The 25,988-nt window shown below is 42.0% G+C and overlaps 2 protein-coding genes across 6 annotated transcripts in view; both read right to left on the reverse strand.

Moving 5' to 3' along the window:
• Positions 1–22,851, reverse strand: LOC125976328 (H-2 class I histocompatibility antigen, alpha chain-like). Of its 5 annotated transcripts, none has more exons than XM_068651203.1 (7): positions 22,704–22,851; positions 3,147–3,410; positions 2,763–3,041; positions 2,333–2,641; positions 2,146–2,262; positions 2,056–2,073; positions 1–1,976 (listed from the first exon to the last, which is right to left on the reverse strand). In XM_068651203.1, the coding sequence occupies exons 1-7, from the start codon at positions 22,762–22,764 to the stop codon at positions 1,948–1,950; spliced, it is 1,077 nt and encodes a 358-aa protein (XP_068507304.1). In that variant the 5' UTR covers positions 22,765–22,851; the 3' UTR covers positions 1–1,947. The 5 variants fall into 5 exon arrangements, with proteins under 5 accessions (XP_068507304.1, XP_049588388.1, XP_068507303.1 ...); XM_049732431.2 differs by lacking the exon at positions 22,704–22,851 and adding an exon at positions 15,201–15,353; XM_068651202.1 differs by lacking the exon at positions 22,704–22,851 and adding an exon at positions 4,320–4,488.
• LOC125976517 (BOLA class I histocompatibility antigen, alpha chain BL3-6-like) overlaps positions 19,215–25,988 on the reverse strand; it is a 12,774-nt gene continuing 6,000 nt past the window's right edge. Inside the window, exons 3-7 of the mRNA XM_068651208.1 lie at positions 21,143–21,421; positions 20,713–21,021; positions 20,532–20,642; positions 20,442–20,459; positions 19,215–20,364 (exon numbers count right to left, since the gene is read on the reverse strand). Coding sequence (XP_068507309.1) covers positions 20,336–20,364; positions 20,442–20,459; positions 20,532–20,642; positions 20,713–21,021; positions 21,143–21,421 — 746 coding nt within the window. The 3' untranslated portion in view covers positions 19,215–20,335. The remainder of the gene's footprint in view (positions 20,365–20,441; positions 20,460–20,531; positions 20,643–20,712; positions 21,022–21,142; positions 21,422–25,988) is intronic.

Consider the following 25,988-nt stretch of genomic DNA (forward strand, 5'->3'; position numbering starts at 1 on the left):
TTCTGCGCAATAACTTTATTAATATGTACTCATTAGGGAACGCATGATAACATATATATACAATTTATCTAACACATACCTTTTTAGATTCCTACCCCTTTCTCAGTTTATCCGATAAACTAATGATTCAACGTATAAATCTACACACTTTCAATTCAATATTCTGTTTTATTTTTACTTTTATGTAGCCATTTGGCATTTTTAGTCCTTGTACCCGCTAAAAAACATATTTTTGAACATCTTTTAAATTGGTGGATATTTGGACTTTGCTTGAGTTCCTCACTTACACTGCTCCATAGTTTGACTCAGCGACTCAGCCTGTCATCTATTATAACCCCAAGAAATTTGTTTTCCTGCACCCTTTCAAGTCAAGTCAAGTCAAGTTTATTTGTATAGCCCTAAATCACAAACAGTCTCAAAGGGCTTCACATAGCCAAAATTGACAATTATTCTCAAAGCATCCCCTGATCATAAGCTCCCAAAAGGGCAAGGAAAAACTCAAAAAACCCCTACCAGGGGAAAATGAGAAACCTTGAGAAGGGACCACAGATGGAAGGATCCCCCTTTCAGGATCACCAGGTTATAATGGATGCAGAGAGTACACAAGTAATACATAATATGAAAATCAAATGAAAAAAAAAGGATGTCGGAGGTGTCCTCGATTGTCCTGGCAGTGTCCTCAAGGGGGCCGAGCCGCAGCTCCCCCATCCCGAACTGGTCCCCGAGAATCCAGCCAGCCGCTATCCGCTTTCGAGCCACCTAACCCCCTCCCCAGCCGGGGAGGAGGTGGGCAGAGAGAACAGAACAAACTCCGGCCAAATCGGCCATCACAAGTTAGTTAAAGGCCATCTCATAGAAATGTGTCTTTAAACGTGTCTTAAATGTTTCTACTGAGGTAGTAGTTCTAATATCCATTGGTAGGGCATTCCAAAGCTCTGGAGCCCGAATAGAGAATGCTCTAGACCCTGCAGACATTTTCTTGGCCCTCGGTATAACTAAAAGACTAGCGTTTTGCGAACGAAGGTTACGAGACGGAACATAAGGAACGACTAGGTCGACGAGATATGAAGGCGCTAAGCCATGCAGTGCTTTATAGGTTAGTAGAAGAACCTTGAAGTCACATCTCATCAATTTCATTTCCATCGATTTCTATTCATGCCTTCTTTTTTCAATGAGATCAAGTATTGTATAAATATATTCCAATTGAAAAAAATCTATAACGACATAAATGAAGATTATATGGACAGCCATAAGTGTCGACATTTCGCTTTATATTTACGAATTGAGTTATTTCTTGTCTGGTTTTGTATATATTTTCTCGTGTTTGGTTTGTACTTGATGAAATTTTGCACTTATTATCTTGTTTTATTTAATTATTATGTGGAAGGGGGCAGGACGGATAAGATTTTCTTCAACTTGTTCCTTCTCAAGTATGTAAATATGCGTTTACTTACTAAAGTTGAATTGTCTATTGATCAAAATACACATAAAAAATAAAATAAAAATATCAAAAATAAACTCCACATGGACTTTTCTGTAAATAGGAATGTGTTTTGTATGTTTTTTTTTAGAAGACAACAGAAAAAAGACGTGTTCTTTATCATAAATTTCTTGCTTATCCTTGCTAAATTATATATCCAATACAGTGACCAGAAACCTCATTTCAAACATTTTTATAATGATACTCAGTGGCTCGCTTAACAAAAAAAGCACCTAAAAAAAAGCAACGCGTGATGCGGATATCACTTGTGGCATATTGCCTCCCTCTAGCGGTATTTGGAAGAACTAGTGAAGTAAATATAATTAGAATTCACCGCACTTATAAAACCGTCGCACTTCAATTTGAAGTAAGAAACATTTCCAACTATTTCATACAGTTGTAATGTGATTCAATCAAGCGTGGCACCCAAGAAAAGAAGACATCCCTTCAACCTTAGTGGGGTTCATTCAATCCTTCTCAGAAGATGAGGTGCTGGCTGAGGGAGCATAAAAGAAAATACGTTCAAGGCATTGGCATTTTTTTTCAAAACAGGAAGAGCAAAACTTCTCACTTACAAGCTGGAGCGTAATTGGCTGAAATGGAAGAGAAGCGAGAGGAGATTAGTAATTGCCACAAACGGAGCAAATATTTGTGTCGTCGTTCACCTTGTTGGCTTTTGGGACGCTTGGCCAGGAACACCCCCACCGCCACCGCCATCGCCACCAGAGCCAGGACCCCCAGCGGGACAGCGATGGCCACCGCCTTCTTCCTGTCTTCCTCTTCTTCACAAGGAAACGAGACACGTGAAAGACTGTCGGCGAGACACCGAGCCGTGTCCGACGCGTGGCTCACCCTGGATGCGCACGTTGCTCAGGATGCTTTCGGCGTACAGCTTGGTGACCATCTCTTCCCGGACGCCATCCAGTTTGAACACGCATTCGTAGCGGCCCTCCGCGGCGGGCGTCAGCTCCACTTTCAGGTCGGCCGTGGTCTGGAAGGTTCCGTCGTGGTTGGGGAGCGTCTCCCCCATCTCCACGTCCTCGTGGATCTGCTCGCCGTCCTTCCTCCAAAAGAGGTCCGACGTCCTGGGGTAGAAACCCGTGGCGTGGCAGGTGATTGGAGAGGAAGGCGTCTTCTGCAGGAGCGACACCCTGGGAAGCTCTGCGCGCAAAGATGGAGAGAAGAGTGGAGGATGTGCATGGAGGAAAAGAAACAACTTGAAAGAGCGTCAAAGATGGACATTGCTTGAAAGACGCAGAGAAGGCGTGAGAGGACAATGTACCGGTTCTGGTCAGGAAGTCCCTCCCGTTGCTCACGTGCTTCTTCAAATCAAAAGGACACTCCTCAGTGAAGTAATTCTTGCGGTATTGACTACTCCCTTCCAATTGGTCCCACTTGAGTTTGGTGATGAAAGCTTGCGGATGTGCTGCGATCCAGCTCATCGTCTTCAGCTCAAATGATATGAAGTCTTCTCCATCGTAACTGTAGTGCTCCCAACCATCAACCTCCCCAGTCTCATCAGTCCATTCACAGCCATGCATCTTCTGAAACATGTGAACACCTGAAAGGATGGCGCACAAGATTCAGCGAGGACGATGATCAGAGAGAAGCCAGCAGTGACAAAAAAAGTGTCATTTGACGAGCAGAAGGTTGGACGTAAACAAACCTCCAGTTTGGTTGAAGAGCTTTTTAGCGATTTCAATGTTGACTTTGAAGACCTGCTCATTTTGAATACTGCCCGCCGTCTCTCTCTCCCAGTAGTGCGGATCATCTTCTGTGATTTTGTCCACCCAGTCTTGTTTCGCTTTTGCTTTCCTGTGGTTGCTGTCAAAGTGCAGAATCTGAACGCCGTCAACATACGCGGCCTCCCAGTACTCTGGTAGCTTTGCAACTTGAGAGCCCGTCTCGAAATAATTGAGCGTGTGAATGACTGGAAGACAAACACAAAAATGACACACATGATCAAATCAATCTTCATATTTTCAATGATTCTGCCTGCAGATGGAACTTTGCAGCACTTGAAATTGGAAATGTCATGTTTCTGGAAACGCGTTCTTCCGCACAAACTTGTCAAACTTGAATTTGACAACCTGCCTATGTTTTTTTTCTTTCAGTTGTTAATAAGTTCGATTTTAGTGTGACGCCCCAAGCGAGATATTCGATGCCCCTCAGCAGTGACTGACATCCACTGTTGAAAGAAATCTGACATAACTTTTGCCATTCTCCTTAATTTGCACACAAAAAATCCACCAATAATATGAGGCAATCATTTTGTTCAGACAAGTGAAACACTTTTAGATGTTACCTGCTGACAGTTTCGATTGTGTCTCCAGTCTTCCTCGCAGTCGAAACTGTCAGCAGGTAACATCTAAAAAAATGTCACTTGTCTGAACAAAAGAACTGCCTTATATAATTTACGGAGACATGACACTCTTATCGAAATAATAATGTTAGGAGGCTATACAATGTTTTTTTCTGAAATATTAGACACAATTTTATTGCCATGACTGTGAAATGTTAATTATTAATTGCAAAGACTCCCCTGTACAACATTTCATTCTTGTGCGTAGGCTTTTCCATATTTCATCGATTGCATATTTATGCTGGGGCACATCACTTTGATTTGTGCCATTTTAAAGTTTTCCAACTTTATTACATTTATAATAATAGCAATGTATTCCCGTATGACTGTGACAAAACGGGCGTTCAGGTGAAAGAGCTTAAAATAACGACGCAACAGACGAGTGGCGAAAACGAAAGCAATAAACAATAATGACTGCGTCACTTCCAAATCAAGAGCGTCAATCTTTCGGATAAGAAACCGAAAAGTCCAACTTACCAGGCGTCACGCTGTATATTTGCACAGCCAAAACAAAGAATGAAAGTAAATTCATTCTAAACATCAAGTTGTTTTTCGATTTCCGTTAAGCAGGGTATTCGGTCAAAGTTCCGACTCTTCGTCCGAGAGGCGAACGCGGAACAACAGCGAAGCGCAGGACGCGTTTCCATTACATCCCTCTTAAGCCAATCGGAGTTCAGCCTGACAATGACGTCACTCAGTATGTTAATAAACTGGGCGTGGGGATGGCTGAGTGTCTTGGTACACTCGACTGTCTTGTGTGCGTGTGTGCGCGTCTTGAATATATATATATATATATATATATATATATATATATATATATATATATATATATATATATATATATATATATATATATATATATATATATATATATATATATATATATATTGTACCAAGACACTCAGCCATCCCCACGCCCAGTGGTTTATTTATAAATAAACTGGTGGTTTATTTATATATAAATATACTAAGCGGTTCAGAAAATGGATGGATGGATGGATGGATATATATAAATAAACCACTAGTTGAAACAGCGCCGCCCCCTGGTGGGCTGCGTAACTACAACGTAAATTAAAGTTTGGCTTTCCGTGAAATCACGTGACCGTCGAGGGCTTTTATCATTGAAAATATCTATAAACCCAGCTTGATTGCTGAACTTTGGTCAACTTTGCCGCCATATTGCATGTGGAATAGTGGAGCGCTGCGTGAAAGATTCAACTCTGGCCAGTTTTGTTACAAATCACTGATTGCCTACTCTGTTCTCACTTTTTAATTTGCCAAAAATAAATTAATAAAAGTAAAACATGTATGTATTTGTTAAAAATTGACAAGGTTAGAGTTTCAAAGTAATGTTTCAAACTCGGGTTAAGGTTTTAAACCAGGGTTTCAAACTAGGTTTCAAACTAAGGTTCAAACTAACTTTAAACCCTACTTTGAAACCCTGACCCTAGTATGAAACCCTAATTTGAAACCCAAACCCTAATATGAAGCCCTACTTTGAAACCCTAATCCTAGTTTTAAAACCTACTTTGAAACCCTAAACATAGTTTTAAACCCTACTTTAAAACCCTAACCCTAGTTTTAAACCCTAGCTTTAAACCTTACTTTGAAACCCTGTTCCTCGTATGAAACCCTACTTTGAAAACCTAAATCTAGTTTGAAACCCTAGTTTAAAACCGTAACCTTAGTTAGAAACCCTAGTTGAAAACCCTAACCCTAGTTTGAAACCATACTTAACGAACTTGTTCAGTTCTTAGTTCAGGGACAAATCCTCAAAGCAAAGTCATCATGACATCACAAATGACAAAAACATCACCTTGTTCCTGTTTTTTGATTGAAAAAACGACCATGTACAGAACAGCTTTTTGTTAGTTACAAAAAATTACGTTTTGTAATGATGTACAATATACGTACGTCCTATGACAGAACCACTTGTGACCACAAGATGGCGTCAGTCTGCGTCTCAAACTGGAGGGCGCTACCGAATTCATTGACCACATACAATAAAAATCTCTAAAGCAATGAAATGCCAATGACTTTTTTTTATTGTTCCCAGCATATTTCAAAAAGACCTCTACCACAAAATAAATAAATCTAATGAAAACCCCAATTTTAAACTCTAAATGTAAGTTAAAACGCTACTTTGAAAGCCTGAATTTAAAACTCCAACCCGAGTTCGAAAATCTAATTTGAAACCATAACCCCATTTTAAAACCCTACTTTGAAACCCTAATTGTAGTCTGAAACCTTAAGCCTACTGTAAAACCCTACTCAGAAACTAGTTTGAAAATCCTCACTTATCTCTTACCTTTAAAAATGGAAGCATCAGAAATCTATTATTTCTAATCAAGCCATTTTTATTACTCTTCACTTAGTTAGTTCAGTCACGATAGCTGCTTTGCGAAAATTGCACCCAAAAATAACTGTGAAATCAGTGGATCAGTTGACAGCCAGTGTTACTCATTGAGATTAAATAAATATGCAAATGAACATAGAATGTGTCCCCCCCCCCTGAAAAAAGAAAATAACACAAGTGAACACAAGTGAAAGTAAAGAGGCCCCGTGTCATAATCCTGTAGTTGCACCCAAAAATAACTGTGAAATCAGTGGATCAGTTGACAGCCAGTGTTACTCATTGAGATTAAATAAATAAATATGCAAATGAACATAGAATGTGTCCCCCCCCCCTGAAAAAAGAAAATAACACAAGTGAACACAAGTGAAAGTAAAGAGGCCCCGTGTCATAATCCTGTAGTTGCACCCAAAAATAACTGTGAAATCAGTGGATCAGTTGACAGCCAGTGTTACTCATTGAGATTAAATAAATAAATATGCAAATGAACATAGAATGTGTCCCCCCCCCTGAAAAAAGAAAATAACACAAGTGAACACAAGTGAAAGTAAAGAGGCCCCGTGTCATAATCCTGTAGTTTCCACGGGTACTTGGGCCAAAAAAAAGACCACCACGCCCTTTTTTTTTTTTTTTTACCTTAAAGAGTGGTGGGATTATTGTCCGCACTCAGAATCCAATCATTTTCCTCCAGGAAGTTAGACAGCGACAGCTCTTCCGGGTACAGCTCCACCAAAGGTGTGTTTAAAGGGAAAAATCCATCTGGAGCGTTGGGCGCAACGGGAATCGAACACGGCAGGGACTCGAGCGTTATCTGACTCGGCTTTGAGGTCCCATCGCCGCTGGTTTGCGCCGATATTAAAGCGTTCTCGTATTTATGCGGGTCGAGCGGCGGCGCTCCTGGATCTTCAATGGGAAACATTTCAGATGTGACTGAGAGGATGTCTTCGGGCTGAAGCGTGGAGAAGGTGGACGAGGGCAATTCTATGTGGGCGTCATTGCTAAACAGCGAATGAGGAGCGTGTGTAAACAGGGAGGAAGGGACTAAATCAAATGAGGGCATTGGATGAGGGTTTTCACCAAGCTCCGCTTTGGAGGTGACAGACGTGGAAGTCTGGAGGGCGTCCACCTGCACAGAACCTCGGAGGACACAAAAGGACCGGTGGCGCTCCAGGGCGCTGTTGTAGTGACGGATCTCTTTTTTTAACGCTTTGATTTCCTTTTCCAGGGCGGAATTCGAAGCTTCCAGAGTCAGGAGCTCCTAAGAGAGGGGAGAAAAAAACCCAACAGATGTTCGCTATGATCAGCTGAAAGCGTGTAGAAATAAAGTCCGAAAACGCATTCAAGCACAGACACAATCCTACTGTTAAGCGTGAGAATGGCGACCCCAAGTGGACAAAATCATATCTGCATATGCCTCACTGGTATTACGTACAGTGTACATTGTACACCAAGCTTTAATATATAAATTTTTGGTTGTTACTTAAAGTATTTGGGGGGGATTACTACACTCTTACAAAAATGTCATGTTGGGGTTTTGGGTGAAATTTGAGGATGAAACTACGCACCACAACTTTTGAATGTCAACTTCTCTAAGTTAGTATTTCCCAACCACATTGGTGTGCCGTGAGAGATGTTCAGCTGTGCCGTGGGAAATTGTCTAATATCAATTACAGATCAGGAGAGCCAAACCACTGGTCACATGACCTGGTCAGCCACTTCCTAATGGCACATGCGTGGCTAATTGGCGAGATTTCATGTTGTGGTGCGTCGGCACACATTCAGTTTAGATCTGTGCTGCCGGATGCTTTTGATAATAGCGACGCTTTAACTACCTTGGTGCGGTGACTTTGATTTTATTGTGGCAATATTTATGGAGCTAGTCTAAAACACAAAATCCGGTCATGTTGATTTTTATTACAATATTTATGGCACTAGTCTAAAACAGTAAACCTGTCATATTGATTCTTTTGAATTGTGATAGTGTGCCTCGAGATTTTTTTTTTTTTCAATGAAAAGGTGTGAGGTGGATGAAAAAAAGGTTGGGTGCTCTAAGTGGACGATTGCACTACCCCGCACTTAAAGTACATGTTGTTCTTTTCTTTGACTAAATAAGACAAACTTGGCATAAGTACACGGTGCAAGCTAGTGCTCAAAAAGGATTGTGTCCCAACAATTTTTTCAAGACCAATGACCGTGACCTCGCCTAATTTAAGTCAGGCCTCTGTACCAAGAATAATACTAGTAAATAAATAAATATTTTGCAGACATCACTCATCAGGAAATAATTAATAAATGAATATTGTGAATTTTTTAGACATCCTTCTCAGTTCCCAGAGTTGGGAATTTAGACTGGATATGGTCCTTGGAGACAGGATTTTAATAGACAGAAATTCCCAGAAATTGCTTCAAATTTTCTAATCCCCCCCTTATAAAATAATACAGCATTTATAATGCACCTTTATCAGTGAAATCTTTCAAAGGCGCAGTGTTAAAGATATGATTTGAGAGCTTTGCCTTTGTTGAATTTTTTGCAATTTTGGTTTGTTTTAATTTTTAATGGATAGCGGTAGCGGTTTGACATGCCTGCACAACCCACCTGCCTGCCTCCATCCCACCCCCAGCCGGGCTGCTATAAAACCATTTATGAGACCTAGGTACCTTATAATACCCACACAAGTACAACATTTTGTACTACAAGGGTAAAATAAATCACTTATTGCAAATGGGGAATTTTACCCTTGGAAAAATACCTTCTCCAGCCCAAAATATTATCAAAAAATAACTGTCTTGTAAAGGCTCATTCCAACAAGAATAAATGTATAAAATCAATGAAGCACATGTAATTGAAATATGTTGCATTCTGTTTAAGATTGATCTGTTTAAGGTATGGAATTTCTGATGTTTTCTCAAGATTATGTATAATTGTTAGATAACAAAGAAATTACTATACTAAACATATAGCATAAGAATATATCTATATTTATCATTTATGTGCAAATGTTTTGTTAATACTTATATGCAATCTACTTTACAGATATTAATGTGATGCATTGTATATATTACAGGTGAGCCAGACAGACACACCCAAACTTGTAAATAGAAAAGTACAAGCCAACATCAGGAAAAAAACCAAAACCAAGACTCAAGGTACTAATGTTACATAATGTTATGGACTTTTATTATTAATATTTGCAATTTGTTTTCCAATACTATTTCACCGGTATTTATTTTGTCTATTTCCTTGAAACATTATATGTAAAGTACAGTAACTTTAATGTTTCTGCGTCAAAAGAGGTTTCTGAATCGGATAAAATGATGCTAATATTGCCGCTAGAGACGGAGCTGTCGCTATCATCCGCCATGTTGTTTGGGTTTGTTGAGATCCGGATGCACAATTTGTGACGTCACAGTCATGGCGCCACCCGTGTGGCTGCGTGCGGAACCCGATCGATAAACTGGCATTTCATTTTAGCTTTATTCTTAGTAATCGATGTCCATTTTTAATTTCCAATGCGGCAAATTTGTTCTCTTTATACATTCTATCAAATTCCATTCTAATTGGAAGAAGAAGAAAAAAAGATGTCTCTGGGACTTTAAGGATAATTTATTGCTGTCCAACCATACCTTTAATTTGCTTAATTCATTATTTATTAGTCTTGTTAAGGTGTGTAAATCACTACCAGAACAAAAAATATTTATGTCATCAGCAAACAAAACCATCTTCAAAATATGTGACGCCTTGCATCTATCATTTATATATAACATACAAAGTTTAGGGCCCAACACTGACCCCTGAGGGACGCCACAGGTAAAGTCCAAACATCAACAGCTCTTGATCCACTCTAATGGTTTCCCCCTGACGGCATAGCGACGTAATTTATTGAAGAATATTTCATGATTTATTGCATCAAATGCCTTTCTTAGATCTATGAATATCCCAGCTGTATATTGTTTTAGGTCTATTGCGTTAGTCATTTCCTCCACTGAGTCAATTAGTTGAGTTGAAGAGGTTGTTATCCGGGTCTATATCATGTTCCATATCCAGTGAACTGTGGTCAGTGTATTGAAATGATTGTCGTGTTCATTAATCCTCGGAGTTATGTTCCTGTTGTCTTCAAGTGTACATGCTTGACTTCTTTCGGTGTGGGTTATGGTTGTGAGTGGCGTTTACCTTACAGTCCTGCATGATGATCATTGGTATCGGTCCAGCTCCTCGGTACTTCTTACCATCAGCACTTTTGCTCCCTCCGGTGATCCATTGAGCTTGATAAATATTTTACAATTTGTAGTCCAGGTGTGTTGAAATTTTTTCTGCTTCTTCAGGTAGCTAGCGTGCTTTTTTTGGCGATATCAGCGTCGCGCTTGGTCAGGTGCTCATTGATGTCGGCTCCTCTCAACTTTCTTCCTTGTTTTAATAGTGCAATCTCAAACCGCATGATGACAGCGGATTTGTCCCCGGGGGTCCTCTTGGGCAGAGGGTGGCGAGCTTCGATGTTGTCGCAGTCCAGCTGTATCCCCTTGGACTGCAGGAAAGTAGCCACCTGTCGATCCGTGGAGCTAACATCCAGATCGCCGGGCTCACCTCCCTCGCCAGCGGCCAATGGCCGGGCGTATGACCGGGCTCTGATGTTGATGGTCACATCGTTAATTCTGGTGTACTGCTCCAGGTCGGCAACCCTGCTTTCCAGGAAGGTGATTCTCTTTTCCTTTTCCTCATTCTGGATGCGGAGAGCTTTAAGCTCCTCAACCAGCTTAAGGAGAGCTTTCTGCTCCAGCCTGACAGCAGAGACTTCTTCAGTGAGGAAGTCCAACGCCTTTTTAATATCATCGACCTCCTCCACCGAAGAGAGGGGAGCCGCTGGTGCCTTCTTCGGACCCATGTTTGGGACGTGCTAGTTGTTTTTAGCGGTGTAGCAGGCAATTACAAGAAGGGAGGGGGGGGGGGGGGGCTGTTTGTTGGCCGTGACTTGAACTGCAGAGCAGTTGAACGTATCACAATCGATGATTTATTTGAATGCGTAACTGTTGATGATGAGTCTTTATTCCGAACATATTTCAAACATAAGAGGGGGGAAATGAATACAAATAAAATACAATCAACAACACTTTAAAGTGCCATATTTAAGTCACTGTGGAGCTGTATGTGGGTTTAAAAAGCAAAAGGCTTGATTGATTGATTGATTGATTGACACTTTCAATTTATTATTCTGTTTTATTTTTGCTTTTATGTAGCCATCTGCCATTTTTAGTCCTTGTACCCGCTAAACAACATATTTTTGAAATTTTTTTTAAACTTGTGGATATTTGGACTTTGCTTGAGTTCCTCACTTAGACTGCTCCATAGTTTGACTCAGCCTGTCATCTATTATAACCCCAAGAAATTTGTTTTCCTGCACCCTTTCAATTTCAGTTCCATCGATTTCTATTCGTGCCTTCTTTTTTCAATGAGATAAAGTATTGTATAAATATATTCCAATTGAAAAAAATCTATAACGACAGAACAAGAAGATTATATGGACAGCCGTAAGTGTCGACATTTCGCTTTATATTTATGAATTGAGTTATTTCTTGTCTGGTTTTGTATATATTTTCTCGTGAGGTGTTTGGTTTGTACATGATGAAGTTTTGCACTTATTATCTTGTTTTATTTTATTATTATGTGGAAGGGGGCAGGAACTATAAGATTTTCTTCAACTTGTTGCTTCTGAAGTATGTAAATATGCGTTTACTTGCTAAAGTTGAATTGTCTATTGATCAAAATACACATAAAAAATAAAATAAAAATATCAAAAATAAACTCCACATGGACTTTTTTGTAAATAGGAATGTGTTTTGTATGTTTTTTTTAGAAGACAACAGAAAAAAGACGTGTTCTTTATCATAAATTTCTTGCTTATCCTTGCTAAATTATATATCCAATACAGTGACCAGAAACCTCATTTCAAACATTTTTATAATGATACTCAAACTTGTATCAAATAGATCAGTAGCTCGCTTTACAAAAAAGCACTTAAAAAAAAAGCAACGCGTGATGCGGACATCACTTGTGGCATATTGGCTCCCTCTAGCGGTATTTGGAAGAACTAGTGAAGTAAATACAATTAGAATTCACCGCACTTATAAAACCGTCGCACTTCAATTTGAAATAAGAAACATTTCCAAGTATTTCATACAGTTGGAATGTGATGATTCAATCAAGCGTGGCACCCGAAAAAAGAAGACATCCCTTCAACCTTAGTGGGGTTCATTCAATCCTTCTCAGAAGATGAGGTGCTGGCTGAGGGAGCATAAAAGAAAATACGTTCAAGGCATTGGCATTTTTTCAAAACAGCAAGCGGAAAACGTCTCACTTACAAGCTGGAGAGTAATTGGCTGAAATGGAAGAGAAGCGAGAGGAGATTAGGATTCGCCACAAACGGAGCAAACATTTGTGTCGTTGTTCACCTTGTTGGCTTTTGGGACGCTTGGCCAGGAACACCCCCACCGCCACCGCCACCAAAGCCAGGACCACCAGCGGGACAGCGATGGCCACAGCCTTCTTCCTGTCTTCCTCTTCTTCACAAGGAAACGAGACACGTGAACGACTGTGGGCGTGACGCCGAGCCGTGTCCGACGCCTGGCTCACCCTGGATGCGCACGTTGCTCAGGATGCTTTTGGCGTACAGCTTGGTGACCATCTCCTCCCGAACGCCATCCAGTTTGAACACGCATTCGTAGCGGCCCTCCGCGGCGGGCGTCAGCTCCACTTTCAGGTCGGCCGTGGTCTGGAAGGTTCCGTCGTGGTTGGGGAGGGTCTCCCCCATCTCCACGTCCTCGTGGATCTGCTCGCCGTCCTTCCTCCAAAAGAGGTCCGACGTCCTGGGGTAGAAACCCGTGGCGTGGCAGGTGATTGGAGAGGAAGGCGTCTTCTGCAGGAGAGACACCCTGGGAAGCTCTGCGCGCAAAGATGGAGAGAAGAGTGGAGGATGTGCATGGAGGAAAAGAAACAACTTGAAAGAGCGTCAAAGATGGACATTGTGTGTGAGCTCGAAAGACGCAGAGAAGGCGTGAGAGGACAATGTACCGGTTCTGGTCAGGAAGTCCCTCCCGTTGCTCATGTGCTTCTTCAAATCAAAAGGACACTCCTCAGTGACGTAATTCTTATTGTATTGATTTAACCCGTCGTCTTGGTCCCACTTGAGTTTGGTGATGAAAGCTTGCGGATGTGCTGCGATCCAGCTCATCGTCTTCAGCTCAAATGATATGAAGTCTTCTCCATCGTAACTGAAGTGCCACCAACCATCAACCTCCCCAGTCTCATCATTCCATTCACAGCCTACCATCGTCTGAAGCATGTGAACACCTGAAAGGATGGCGCACAAGATTCAGCGAGGACGATGATCAGAGAGAAGCCAGCAGTGACAAAAAAAGTGTCATTTGACGAGCAGAAGGTTGGACGTAAACAAACCTCCAGTTTGGTTGAAGCGCTTATTAAGGATTTCAATGCCGACTTTGAAGTACTGCGCATTTCCAATACTGCCCGCCGTCTCTCTCTCCCAGAAGTGTGGATCATCTTCTGTGATTTTGTCCACCCAGTCTTGTTTCGCTTTTGCTTTCCTGTGGTTGCTGTCAAAGTGCGTAATCTGAACGCCGTCAACATACGCGGCGTTCCAGTACTCTGGTAGCTTTGCAACTTGAGAGCCCGTCTTGAAATAACTGAGCGTGTGAATGACTGGAAGACAAACACAAAAATGACACACATGATCAAATCCATCTTCATATTTTCAATGATTCTGCCTGCAGATGGAACTTTGCAGCACTTGAAATTGGAAATGTCATGTTTCTGGAAACGCGTTCTTCCGCACAAACTTGTCAAACTTGAATTTGACAACCTGCCTATGTTTTTTTTCTTTCGGTTGTTAATATGTTCGATTTCAGTGTGACACCCTAAGCGAGATATTCGATGCCCCTCAGCAGTGACTGACATCCGCTGATGAAAGAAATCGAATGATGTAACTTTTGCCATCCATCCATCCATTTTCTGAACCGCTTAGTCCCCACGGGGGCCGCGGGCGTGCTGGAGCCTATCCCAGCCGTCATCGGGCAGTAGGCGGGGGACACCCTGAACTGGTTGCCAGCCAATCGCAGGGCACACACAGACAGACAACCAATCGCACTCACACTCACACGTAGGGACAATTTGGAGTCTTCAATCGGCCTACCAAGCATGTTTTTGGAATGTGGGAGGAAACCGGAGTGCCCGGAGAAAACCCACGCGGGCCCGGGGAGAACATGCAAACTCCACACAGGGAGGGCCGGAGGTGGAATCGAACCCGCACCCTCCTAGCTGTGAGGCGGACGTGCTACCCAGTGCGCCACCGAGCCGCCATGATGTAACTTTTGCCATTCTCCTTAATTTGCACACAAAAAATCCACTAATAATATGAGGCAATCCTTTTGTTCAGACAAGTGAAACACTTTTAGATGTTACCTGCTGACAGTTTCGATTGCGTCTCCAGTCTTCCTCGCAGTCGAAACTGTCAGCAGGTAACATCTAAAAAAATGTCACTTGTGTGAACAAAAGAACTGCCTTATATAATTTACGGAGACATGATGACTCTTATCGAAATAACAATGTAAGGAGGCTATACAATGTTTTTTTCTGAAAGATTAGACACGATTTTATTGCCATGACTGTGAAATGTTAATTATTAATTGCAAAGACTCAACTGTACAACATTTCATTCTTGTGCCTCGGCTTTTCCATATTTCATCGATTGCATTATTATGCTGGGGCACAACACTTTGATTTGTGCCATTTTCAAGTTTTCCAACTTTATTACATTTATAATAATAGCAATGTATTCCCGTATGACTGTGACAAAACGGGCGTTCAGGTGAAAGAGCTTAAAATAACGACGCAACAGACGAGTGGCGAAAACGAAAGCAATAAACAATAATGACTGCGTCACTTCCAAATCAAGAGCGTCAATCTTTCGGATAAGAAACCGAAAAGTCCAACTTACCAGGCGTCACGCTTTTGGCTATTTGCACAGCCAAAACAAAGAATGAAAGTAAATTCATTCTAAACATCAAGTTGTTTTTCGATTTTCGTCAAGCAGGGTATTCAGTCATAGTTGCGACGCGGAAAAACTGAGAATCGCAGGACGCGTTTCCTCTACATCCCTCTTAAGCCAATCGGAGTTCAGCCTGGCAATGACGTCATTCAGTATGTTAATAAACTGGGCGTGGGGATGGCTGAGTCGTGGTACACTCTTGTGTGCATGGACCATGTGCGTGTGCGCGCGTCTTAAAAAAATCTATCTATCTATCTATCTATCTATCTATCTATCTATCTATCTATCTATCTATCTATCTATCTATCTATCTATCTATCTATCTATCTATCTATCTATCTATCTATCTATCTATAAATAAACCACTTATTGAAACAGCGCCGCCCCTTGGTGGGCTGCGTAACTCCAACGTAAATTAAAGTTTGGCTTTCCGTGAAATCACGTGACCGTCGAGGGCTTTTATCTTTTAAAATATCCATAAACCCAATTTGATTGCTGAACGTAGGTGAACTTTGCCGCCATATTGCATGTGGAATAGCGGAGCGCTGGGTGAAAGATTCAACTATGGCCAGTTTTGTTAAAAATCACTGATTGCCTCCTCTGTTCTCACTTTTTAATTTGCCAAAAATAAATTAATAAAAATAAAACAATTCGAACAACTCGAGTATTTATTATTTATATAATATTCAGGAGGCTATATAATGATTTTCTTGGAAAGATTAGATACAATTTTGTTTCCATTATCGTGAAATGTTAATTATTAATTACATACGCTCCTGTATGACATTTCATTAATGTACGATGGCTTTTCAATATTTCATCGTTTGCATATTTATGCTTGTGTGCCCCACTTTGATTTGTGTCATTTTTTTAATTTTCCAAATTGATGAACTTAAAATTCCAACAGTTATAGCCATATATTCCCGTCTACTATAAAGCTAGCTGATATGGTACATGAAGTTCACTTAACGGCACTAGCACTCTTAACTTAAACGATCGCTGTGGCAAAGCTTTTGTAAACAATTTGCGGTCTTTCGAATTTCGTTTTGGATGACGAGGGTAAGTTTTGCCCCAGCTGTTGTGGCGCTATAGGACCTTGTATCGGTCTTGTAGCGCCCTCTATTGACTAGAATATGATTTGCAGTACTGCTGTGAACTGTCCTCCCTTCTCATGAAATCCATCATCAATAATAACTTAATAACTAGATGTTTTGAGATTCAAATGGTCTTTATTTATTGATACTTTCAGCTCAAACTGATCAAGCAAAAGCCCTCAGAATCAAGTGATAAGAATAAATACATTGAATCAGTCTTGTTACAGCCCAAAGTGAGAACAATCATAATTAGCACTTTAGAAATACTAAAATGAACGTAGCGAGTTGAATTTTGCGAGTCTGAAAAGCAGCGAGATGACCCAGAAAATAGCGCCGAGTTTACGCCGCACGATTTTGTCTTTGTACTGTAAATGCCCCGCAGTCGACATTCTCGAGGTACAATATATATCAAATTGATCAGTAGCTCGCTTAGCAAAAAGCAATTAAACAAAGCAAACTGTGATGCGGCTATTACTTGTGGTATGTTGGCTCCCTCCAGCGGTGTGTGGAAGAACTAGTGAAGTAAATACAATTAGAATTGACTCAAAACTATGCATACAGCCCGTTTTAAACAAAGTGCACCAGCTGCATTTCAATTTGAAATAAGAAACATTTCTAAATGATGATGATAGAACTTTATTCATCCCACAGCGGGGAAATTTACTTGTTACAGCAGCGCAAACGAGTGCCAAAATTTCAAAAAAGGTTAAATAAGAAACAAGGACAAAGACAAGTGCCGCTAGCAGAGACGAAACAAAATTGTATCAGGTGCCACGCATGTTGTAGAGCAGGGGTCACCAACCTTTCTTAAACCGAGAGCTACTTCCTTGGTACTGATGAAGGCAAAGGGCTACCAGTTTGACACACACTTTTTAAATAGCCAATTTGCTCAATTTGGCTTTCACTATGTGTTATTATTTGAACATTTGGAGGAAGTAATCTGGGGAGAGGACGCTGGCGCTGTTTGTTCGCCGCTTCTCCACCAAAATTAGTTTCGTTTTAGTGTTTGTATTTATTTATTTATTTGTTAGCCATCATTAAAGTTTAGTTTTTAGCATTTAGTTTTAGTGTGCAGGCTGGAGCGGTCGGGGCGCAGTTGCCGGGACCGCAACGGGCCTTAAGTTGAGCGGAGAGGCCCTGTCAGGCGGAGCTGGCGAGGAAGGAGAGGACGGTGTTGGTGAGGCCGGCGCGGTCGGCTCACGGTCGCCTGGACCCTACAAGCAACCGACAAGTTCACGAGGTCGGTGTGTCTGACCACAAACGTATTCAAATGGAACTGCCTTTCCCACGCCCCCACTCCAAACCCAAGCGGCAAATCTCATTCAGAAATTTCAAAAACATCAACCAAGACACTATAGCAAAGGACCTCCAGCTTCTCTCCTCCTCCTCTGCAAGCTTTCCATCAGTCAGCAAGGCAGTGGACCATTACAATAACTCTTTGGCCAAACTTTTAGGTATCCACGCCCCCCCCAAAAAACAAAACTTTTTCACGCTCAGCCCCCTGGTACACCAGTGAGCTGCGTCTGATGAAGTCAACTGGGCGATAACTTCATGACCTTCTTTACCGCTAAGGTTGACAACATCAGCACCCAGCTCCTCTCCTCTTCTGGCCCCTCCACCCCCCTTCCTTCCACCCGGGACAGTCCAGCCTCTCCGCTGCTTCTCCCCTATCTTTCAGTCGGAGGTAGAGGACATCATCAAAAAGATGAAACCCTCCACATGTGCCCTGGACCCTTTTCCCACAGCTCTCATTAAAGAACAAACCTCAGCCATGAGTACCCTAATAACCAATGTCATCAACCTCTCACTCCAGTCTGGCTCTGTACCCCCTGCATTGAAGACAGCCATCATTACCCGCCTGCTCCAAAAACCCTCACTTGACCCGGACAACCTTGCCAACTACAGACCGATATCTAACCTCCCGTCCCTCTCCAAGGTTCTGGAAAAAGTGGTAGCTGCCCAACTTCACACTCATCTCCCCCGCAATAACATTGCTGAGAAATTTTAATCGGGTTTTCGCTCTGGCCACAGCACCGAAACAGCCCTTGTTAGGGTCACCAACGACCTTCTCATGGCTCCCCGTCACTCCTCATTCTGTCGGATCTGTCCGCTGCATTTGACACTGTCCACCACAATATCCTCCTTAACCAACTTCACTCCACTGGATTCTCTGGCACTGCTCTAACCTGGCTTCAGTCCTACCTCTCGAACCGAACCGAGTACGTTTCCCTGGGAGGGAAAAACTCCGACACTCACACTGTCACCTCCGGTGTCCCCCAGGGATCTGTACTCGGTCCTACCCTCTTCACTCTCGACATGCTACCCCTCGGCAAAATAATCAGGAAGTTCGGCATTTTATATCATTGTTATGCGGACGACACCCAGCTATACCTCAAACTCGACCTCTCCGCCCTCCACAACCCAGCCTCCTCCATCTCCCTCATCCATCCTCTCCCTGCGTCTGGAGGAGATAAAGGCGTGGATGAATCTCAGCTTCCTGCAAGTCAACACTGACAAAACCCAAGCCATGTTAATTGGCACTCCCCGTCAGATCCATATCTGCCCATTAACAAGCATCTCATTCGCCGGTCACACTAGCCCCCTCTCAGCCACTGTCACCAACCTGGGTGTGAAAGTGGACCCTCAACTCAACCTAGAGTCACGCATAAAACACATCTGCAAAACCTCCTTCTTCCACCCCAGGAATATTTCCAAACTCCGCCTCACACTTACCCTGACGGATGCTGAGAAACTTGTCCACGCCTTTATCTCCTCAAGGTTAGACTATTGTAACGCTCTCCTCATCGGGATCCCTAGCAAGAGCCTCCAGAGCCTTCAGTACATCCAAAACGTCGTCCAGTTGTTTTACACTTGTCCTTGCTTTGTTTTCTTGTTTTTTCTTGCCATGTAGCACTTTGAGATTCCTCCGAATGTAAAGTGCGTTATAAATATAATTTATTATCATCTATTCCAGTTCACATGTAAGTGTGATTTTAACAAGAATAGCAAAAATACAGTCAAACCTTGGTTTGTGACCACAATCCGTTCCAGAAGGCGGTTCGAGAAGCCAATCGGTCGAATTCCGAATCTATTTTTCCTATTACAAATAATGGAAAAAATTTAATCCGTTTCAAGACAATAAGCCCCGCCTTTTTAAAGCATTTTTTCATTTGCGCATATTTGGCTGAGGCCACCACAGACAGAGTCATAGAAGGTCCTGAGGAGAGCCCTGCAAGGACCTCAGTCTCCTCAGCAGGTGGAGGCGACTCTGGCCCTTCTTGTACAGGGGCGTGGGTGTGATCAGTCCAGTCCAGTCTGTTGTTAAGGCCAACACCCAGGGATTTGTAGTGAAGTGGGGTGCTGTCCTCCTGAAACTCACAATCATCTCCTTTGTCTTGCTGGCGTCCAGCTGAAGCTGGTTGTGCTCACACCAGCTGGCAAAGTCCTTGATGACCGTCCTGTATTCCAGATCGTTCCCCTTCGAAACATATCCAACAGTGGCTGTGTCGTCGGAGAACTTCTGGATGTGGGTAAAGTCCAAAGTGTAAAGGGCGAAAAGGAAAGGAGAGAGCACCGTACCCTGGGGGACACCTGTGCTGCAGCGCACCACGTCAGACTCACAGCGATGTAACCTCACATACTGCGGCCTGCCGGTGAGGAAGTCTGTCGTCCGTGCAGCCAGGCAGGCGCTGGTCCACACCCATCTTCACCCTGAGCGGTGACGGCTGGAAGGTGTTAAAAGCGCTGGAGAAATCGAAGAACGTGATCCTCCCGGGCGAAGCGGTGTTCTGTGCGGTAAATAAATCACTACATTGTCCTACCCAACACCAGGGCGGTAGGCAAACTGCAGGGGGTCCGGTTGCGCTCCCACCAGCGAATATAAAAAAATATAAATATAATGTAAATATTTCATAAAGTTGGAATGTGATGATTCAATCAAGCATGGCACCCAAGAAAAGAAGACATCCCTTCAACCTTAGTGGGGTTCATTCAGTCCGGCTCAGAAGATGAGGCGTTGCCTGAGGGAGCATAAAAGAAAATACATTCAAGGTATTGGCATTTTTTCAAAACAGGATGAGCAAAACGTCTCACTTACAAGCTGGAGCGTAATTGGCTGAAATGGAAGAGAAGCGAGAGGAGATTAGGAATCGCCACAAACGGAGCAAACATTTGTGTCGTCGTTCACCTTGTTGGCTTTTGGGACGCTTGGCCAGGAACACCCCCACCGCCACCGCCACCAGAGCCAGGACCACCAGCGGGACAGCGATGGCCACCGCCTTCTTCCTGTCTTCCTCTTCTTCACAAGGAAACGAGACACGTGAAAGACTGTCGGCGTGACACCGAGCCGTGTCCGACGCGTGGCTCACCCTGGATGCGCACGTTGCTCAGGATGCTTTTGGCGTACAGCTTGGTGACCATCTCCTCCCGGACGCCATCCAGTTTGAACACGCATTCGTAGCGGCCCTCCGCGGCGGGCGTCAGCTCCACTTTCAGGTCGGCCGTGGTCTGGAAGGTTCCGTCGTGGTTGGGGAGGGTCTCCCCCATCGCCACGTCCTCGTGGATCTGCTCGCCGTCCTTCCTCCAAAAGAGGTCCGACGTCCTGGGGTAGAAACCCGTGGCGTGGCAGGTGATTGGAGAGGAAGGCGTCTTCTGCAGGAGAGACACCCTGGGAAGCTCTGCGCGCAAAGATGGAGAGAAGAGTAGAGGATGTGCATGGAGGAAAAGAAACAACTTGAAAGAAAGTCAAAGATGAACATTGCTTGAAAGACGCAGAGAAGGCGTGAGAGGACAATGTACCGGTTCTGGTCAGGAAGTCCCTCCCGTTGCTCACGTGCTTCTTCAAATATAAAGGACACACCTCAGTGAAGTAATTCTTCTTGACTTGATTGTCCTTGTCGAATTGGTCCCACTTGAGTTTGGTGATGAAAGCTTGCTGATGTGCTGCGATCCAGCTCATCGTCTTCAGCTCAAATGATATGAAGTCTTCTCCATCATAACTGTAGTGCATCCAACCATCAACCTCCCCAGTCTCATCATTCCATTCACAGCCACTCATTACCTGAAACATGTGAACACCTGAAAGGATGGCGCACAAGATTCAGCGAGGACGATGATCAGAGAGAAGCCAGCAGTGACAAAAAAAAGTGTCATTTGACGAGCAGAAGGTTGGACGTAAACAAACCTCCAGTTTGGTTGAAGCGCTTATTAAGGATTTCAATGCCGACTTTGAAGACCTGCTCAGCCTGAATACTGCCCGCCGTCTCTCTCTCCCAGTAGTGCGGATCATCTTCTGTGATTTTGTCTACCCAGTCTTGTTTCGCTTTTCCTTTCCTGTGGTTGCTGTCAAAGTGCAGAATCTGAACGCCGTCAACATACGCGGCCTCCCAGTACTCTGGTAGCTTTGCAACTTGAGAGCCCGTCAGGAAATAATTGAGCGTGTGAATGACTGGAAGACAAACACAAAAATGACACACATGATCAAATCAATCTTCATATTTTCAATGATCTGCCTGCAGATGGAACTTTGCAGCACTTGAAATTGGAAATGTCATGTTTCTGGAAACGCGTTCTTCTGCACAAACTTGTCAAACTTGAATTTGACAACCTGCCTATGTTTTTTTTCTTTCAGTTGTTAATATGTTCGATTTCAGTGTGACGCCCTAAGCGAGATATTCGATGCCCCTCAGCAGTGACTGACATCCACTGATGAAAGAAATCTAATGACATAACTTTTGCCATTCTCCTTAATTTGCACACAAAAAATCCACTAATAATATGAGGCAATCCTTTTGTTCAGACAAGTGAAACACTTTTAGATGTTACCTGCTGACAGTTTTGATTGTGTCTCCCATCTTCCTCACAGTCGAAACTGTCAGCAGGTAACATCTAAATAAATGTCACTTGTCTGAACAAAAGAACTGCCTTATATAATTTACGGAGACATGATGACTCTTATCGAAATAATAATGCAAGGAGGCTATACAATGTTTTTTTCTGAAATATTAGACACGATTTTATTGCCATGACTGTGAAATGTTAATTATTAATTGCAAACACTCCCCTGTACAACATTTCATTCTTGTGCGTAGGCTTTTCCATATTTCATCGATTGCATATTTATGCTGGGGCACATCACTTTGATTTGTGCCATTTTTAAGTACTCCAACTTTATTACAGTTATAATAATAGCAATGTATTCCCGTATGACTGTGACAAAACGGGCGTTCAGGTGAAAGAACTTAAAATGCCGACGCAACAGACGAGTGGCGAAAACGAAAGCAATAAACAATAATGACTGCGTCACTTCCAAATCAAGAGCGTCAATCTTTAGGATAAGAAACCGAAAAGTCCTACTTACCAGGCGTCACGCTGTATATTTGCACAGCCAAAACAAATGCAAGTAAATTCATTCTAAACATCAAGGTGGTTTTCGATTTTCGTCAAGCAGGGTATTCGGTCAAAGTTGCGAGTCGTCGTCCAAGAGGCGAACGCGGAACGCGCTTCGATTACCTCTCAGGTAAGCCAATTGGAGTTCAGCCCAGCGATGACGTCACCCAGGACTGCCTGCAGTATGTGTTGTAACAAATAAATGAATAAACCGTATGTTGCATGTTTGCTTCGAATATCGACATTTAAAAAATTATAAAATTGATATATTTACCAAAACAGCAACAAAAATAGTTTGTAATGAAAAAGAATGGTGCCCTTCCTTTTTTAAGACGTTATATTTGTAGTCAAGCACCTGCGTTGAAGTTAGATTTTTTTAGTTCGATATAGAAGTTAGATTTTATTATTTTTTTATTTCTTATATTGCAATGATTGGTCTCTTATGGAGATCTTTACTGTTTAAGAAGTTTCGTTTCGTTTCGTTTATTTCAAACGTGGAAAAAATAAGATTACTGTACACAAATGAAAAGACAAGACAAGTCTTCCGAACCTCGTCTATAGAAACATCTGAGAAATTCATATGATCTAGGATAGGAGAATTCATGAATTCAAGGGGATTATGGTTACTATGTGAGATCTTTGAGGCCCGAGTAGGACCAACTTCTGAGATAAATGTCTTGAAATTGTTTCTTGAGGGTCAGAAATGAGCCCTCCTTTAGCCTTGAATTCTTTAGATAGTTTCTTGCTTTTTTTGTTTTTATTGAGGATACAGTTCATTGTTTTCCACGACATGTCATTTTTATGTTTAGTAAGCTCTTTGTTGCAATAATGTTGTCTAGCTCCTCTAATAATATGATTTAATTTGTTTCTATAGTTTTTCAATTGAGCATGATTAATTAGATTAAACGAATACTGAGCAGTAGGTACAGTGCAATCAGGTAAATATGAGGTGAGTTATACTATGCGGGATAAAATACATGAGGGATATGACTGGCTAAGTATTTACAATAAGGTGCAGTAGAACAAATATTTGCAGGCGGTACTAGAGTGCTAATTATAAATATAGGGTTATAAAATATATAGTGTGTCAGTATAACCAGATATGGACAGATATGGTGTTGGACGAAGAAGATATTGTTTGTAAAATCTATGTTTAGTATTTACAGATTTGATGATGGCTGACGTTCTCCATGCTTTGAAGGGGTTATGATGAGGTTTGGAAGACACCAATCTAAACACAGCTTGAGAGATACATTGTGTCAGATTCTTGTGGGTCTACAGATTGAAGGGTATCGGTCCATGGATGCTTGCTGATTGATCACTGACTTAAATTTAGCTGTGTTTGTGACATTAACTGTTCTCTTATATTTACAAGCTTTTGATGTTAGCTCAATGTGTTTCTTGGATATTATTAAGTTGGACAGCGATCAGCAACCTCCATGCACAGAACCCCTGATTTACAGCTTACACCTAAGTCATTCGTAAAAAGATTGTCTATCAGAGCGGCAGACGTCTCCGTCACTCTGGTTGGAACTGATATCATAGGATAAAAAGACATTGTATCAATAAATTCCTTCGTTCGATTATTCTTCAGGTGCTCTATAATGTTGATATTTAAATCATCCATTAAGTAACTTTTTTTTTCCCCTTCTTTAGAAATTGTGTCAAGAACCTTTGCTAAGTCACTTTTGAAATCAGACAGGCTCGAGCTAGGTCATAGGTCGGCAACCCATGGCTCCGGAGCCACATGTGGCTCTTTCATCCTTCTGTTGTGGCTCCCTGTGACTTTGGAAAATAATCAGTAGTTCATAAAAATTAAATTTTATTTTAGTTTGTTCATTTTAAAATATAATTCTGAATTTGAAGATTATGGTAAACTTGTAACATTAAAATTAAACCTTTTTAATTTTTTTACCGCCCAAAATATGCATCACATCCGCCGATGTGCGACATTCGAATTCCTGGCGTCCCTCACGTCTGGCAGCCGGCGTTTTACCAGCACACTACTATAAAAGTGACATAAATACATAACTATATATTAAGTGAAGTAGTCCGTTTTTTTAATTCAGGAGGACAACTGACAGAAGCAGACTGCGCATTTTTTTGGTTTGCATTGTTCGTTCAGTGCTGGTGGATAATATTTCGCTAAGTTTGGATTTTTATCTCATAAATAAGAGGACAGGTGACTGCAGGCTGTTTGCATTTTTTGCTCAGTCGGTTGGGTAAGTTTGGATTTTTATTTCTTAAATACGAGGACTCAAATAGACACCGGGTATTTTATTTGAAATTAAGCATCAACCAAGTGTAAAATGCAGAAATAAAATTCTGTGTTCTCTGCAGCAGTTTGTTGATTTCATTTTCATAAATGCAATAGTTTTTTGTACATAGCATAATATATATAATGATGTCAAAATGGGTTGTGGCTCCGGGTGCTTTCTTTTCATTGGGGGGCGGTCCCAAATGGCTCTTTGAGTAAAAAAGGTTGCCGACCCCTAAGCTAGGTGGTCTGTCGATACATGCGACAATGGACTGGTTCGTTTCAACAAAGACAGCTTCAGCAGAAGACACAAAATAGTTTTCAATGTCAGATCGCTCTTTAATACCATGTTAGAGTTAAGATATAAGGAGACGCCTCCCCCCCCACTTGGTCATTTCTGTATCTATAAATATGGCTGTAGTTACTCAAGTCATACAATTCAGCAGTGTCATCATTCCACCAAGTTTCAGTTAATCCAATTACTTTAAAAGAGAAATCAAGACTAGTCAAACATAGAGCTAAAGTGCCATAATTTGCCTTCCGGCTGCAAACATGAAAGTGAATGATGGAAAAATCACTGTTCATACTTTGGTGGGTGACAGAGGATTTAAATTCATTCCCAGAATAGTAGTCAGATATACCAATAGAACCTAGAAAAACAGTTTGTGTCCGGGTCAGTATTATATCAAATGTTCCATGTCATGTTAACCTGTTAGGGAGAAAAAAAAACAAGTTAAAAAAAAGTTAAATCATTGATATTTGGATACATGGATTCAGTCCTGCAGTGGCTTCCGTGGTTTGATTACCAGCCGGTCATAATTGATGACAGCATCGTTTCCATTCTCCCTGGCTTGTTTCATTGCAGGAATGAGGTCAGCTCTCTTTTTCCTGAACAGATCAGAGAAGTCCTCATTTACGTAAATTGAAGTGTTCTTAAGATGGGCTCTCGCTTTGGTCATGATGAGTTCTTTGTCTTTGTAGCTTCAGAATTTCACAACC

Source organism: Syngnathus scovelli, chromosome 1 (assembly GCF_024217435.2).
Source record: "Syngnathus scovelli strain Florida chromosome 1, RoL_Ssco_1.2, whole genome shotgun sequence".
Lineage (NCBI taxonomy): Eukaryota > Metazoa > Chordata > Actinopteri > Syngnathiformes > Syngnathidae > Syngnathus > Syngnathus scovelli.

What these genes read in the sequence shown, in the direction of transcription:
- LOC125976328 (XM_049732431.2), bottom strand. Translation starts at nt 15,267, where the DNA reads ATGTTTAGAATGAATTTACTTTCATTCTTTGTTTTGGCTGTGCAAATA. An exon ending in GCTCTTCAACCAAACTGGAG is followed by an intron (nt 3,042 to 3,146) that starts GTTTGTTTACGT and finishes CCATCCTTTCAG; the next exon opens with GTGTTCACATGTTTCAGAAG. An exon ending in GAGCAACGTGCGCATCCAGG is followed by an intron (nt 2,263 to 2,332) that starts GTGAGCCACGCG and finishes TTCCTTGTGAAG; the next exon opens with AAGAGGAAGACAGGAAGAAG.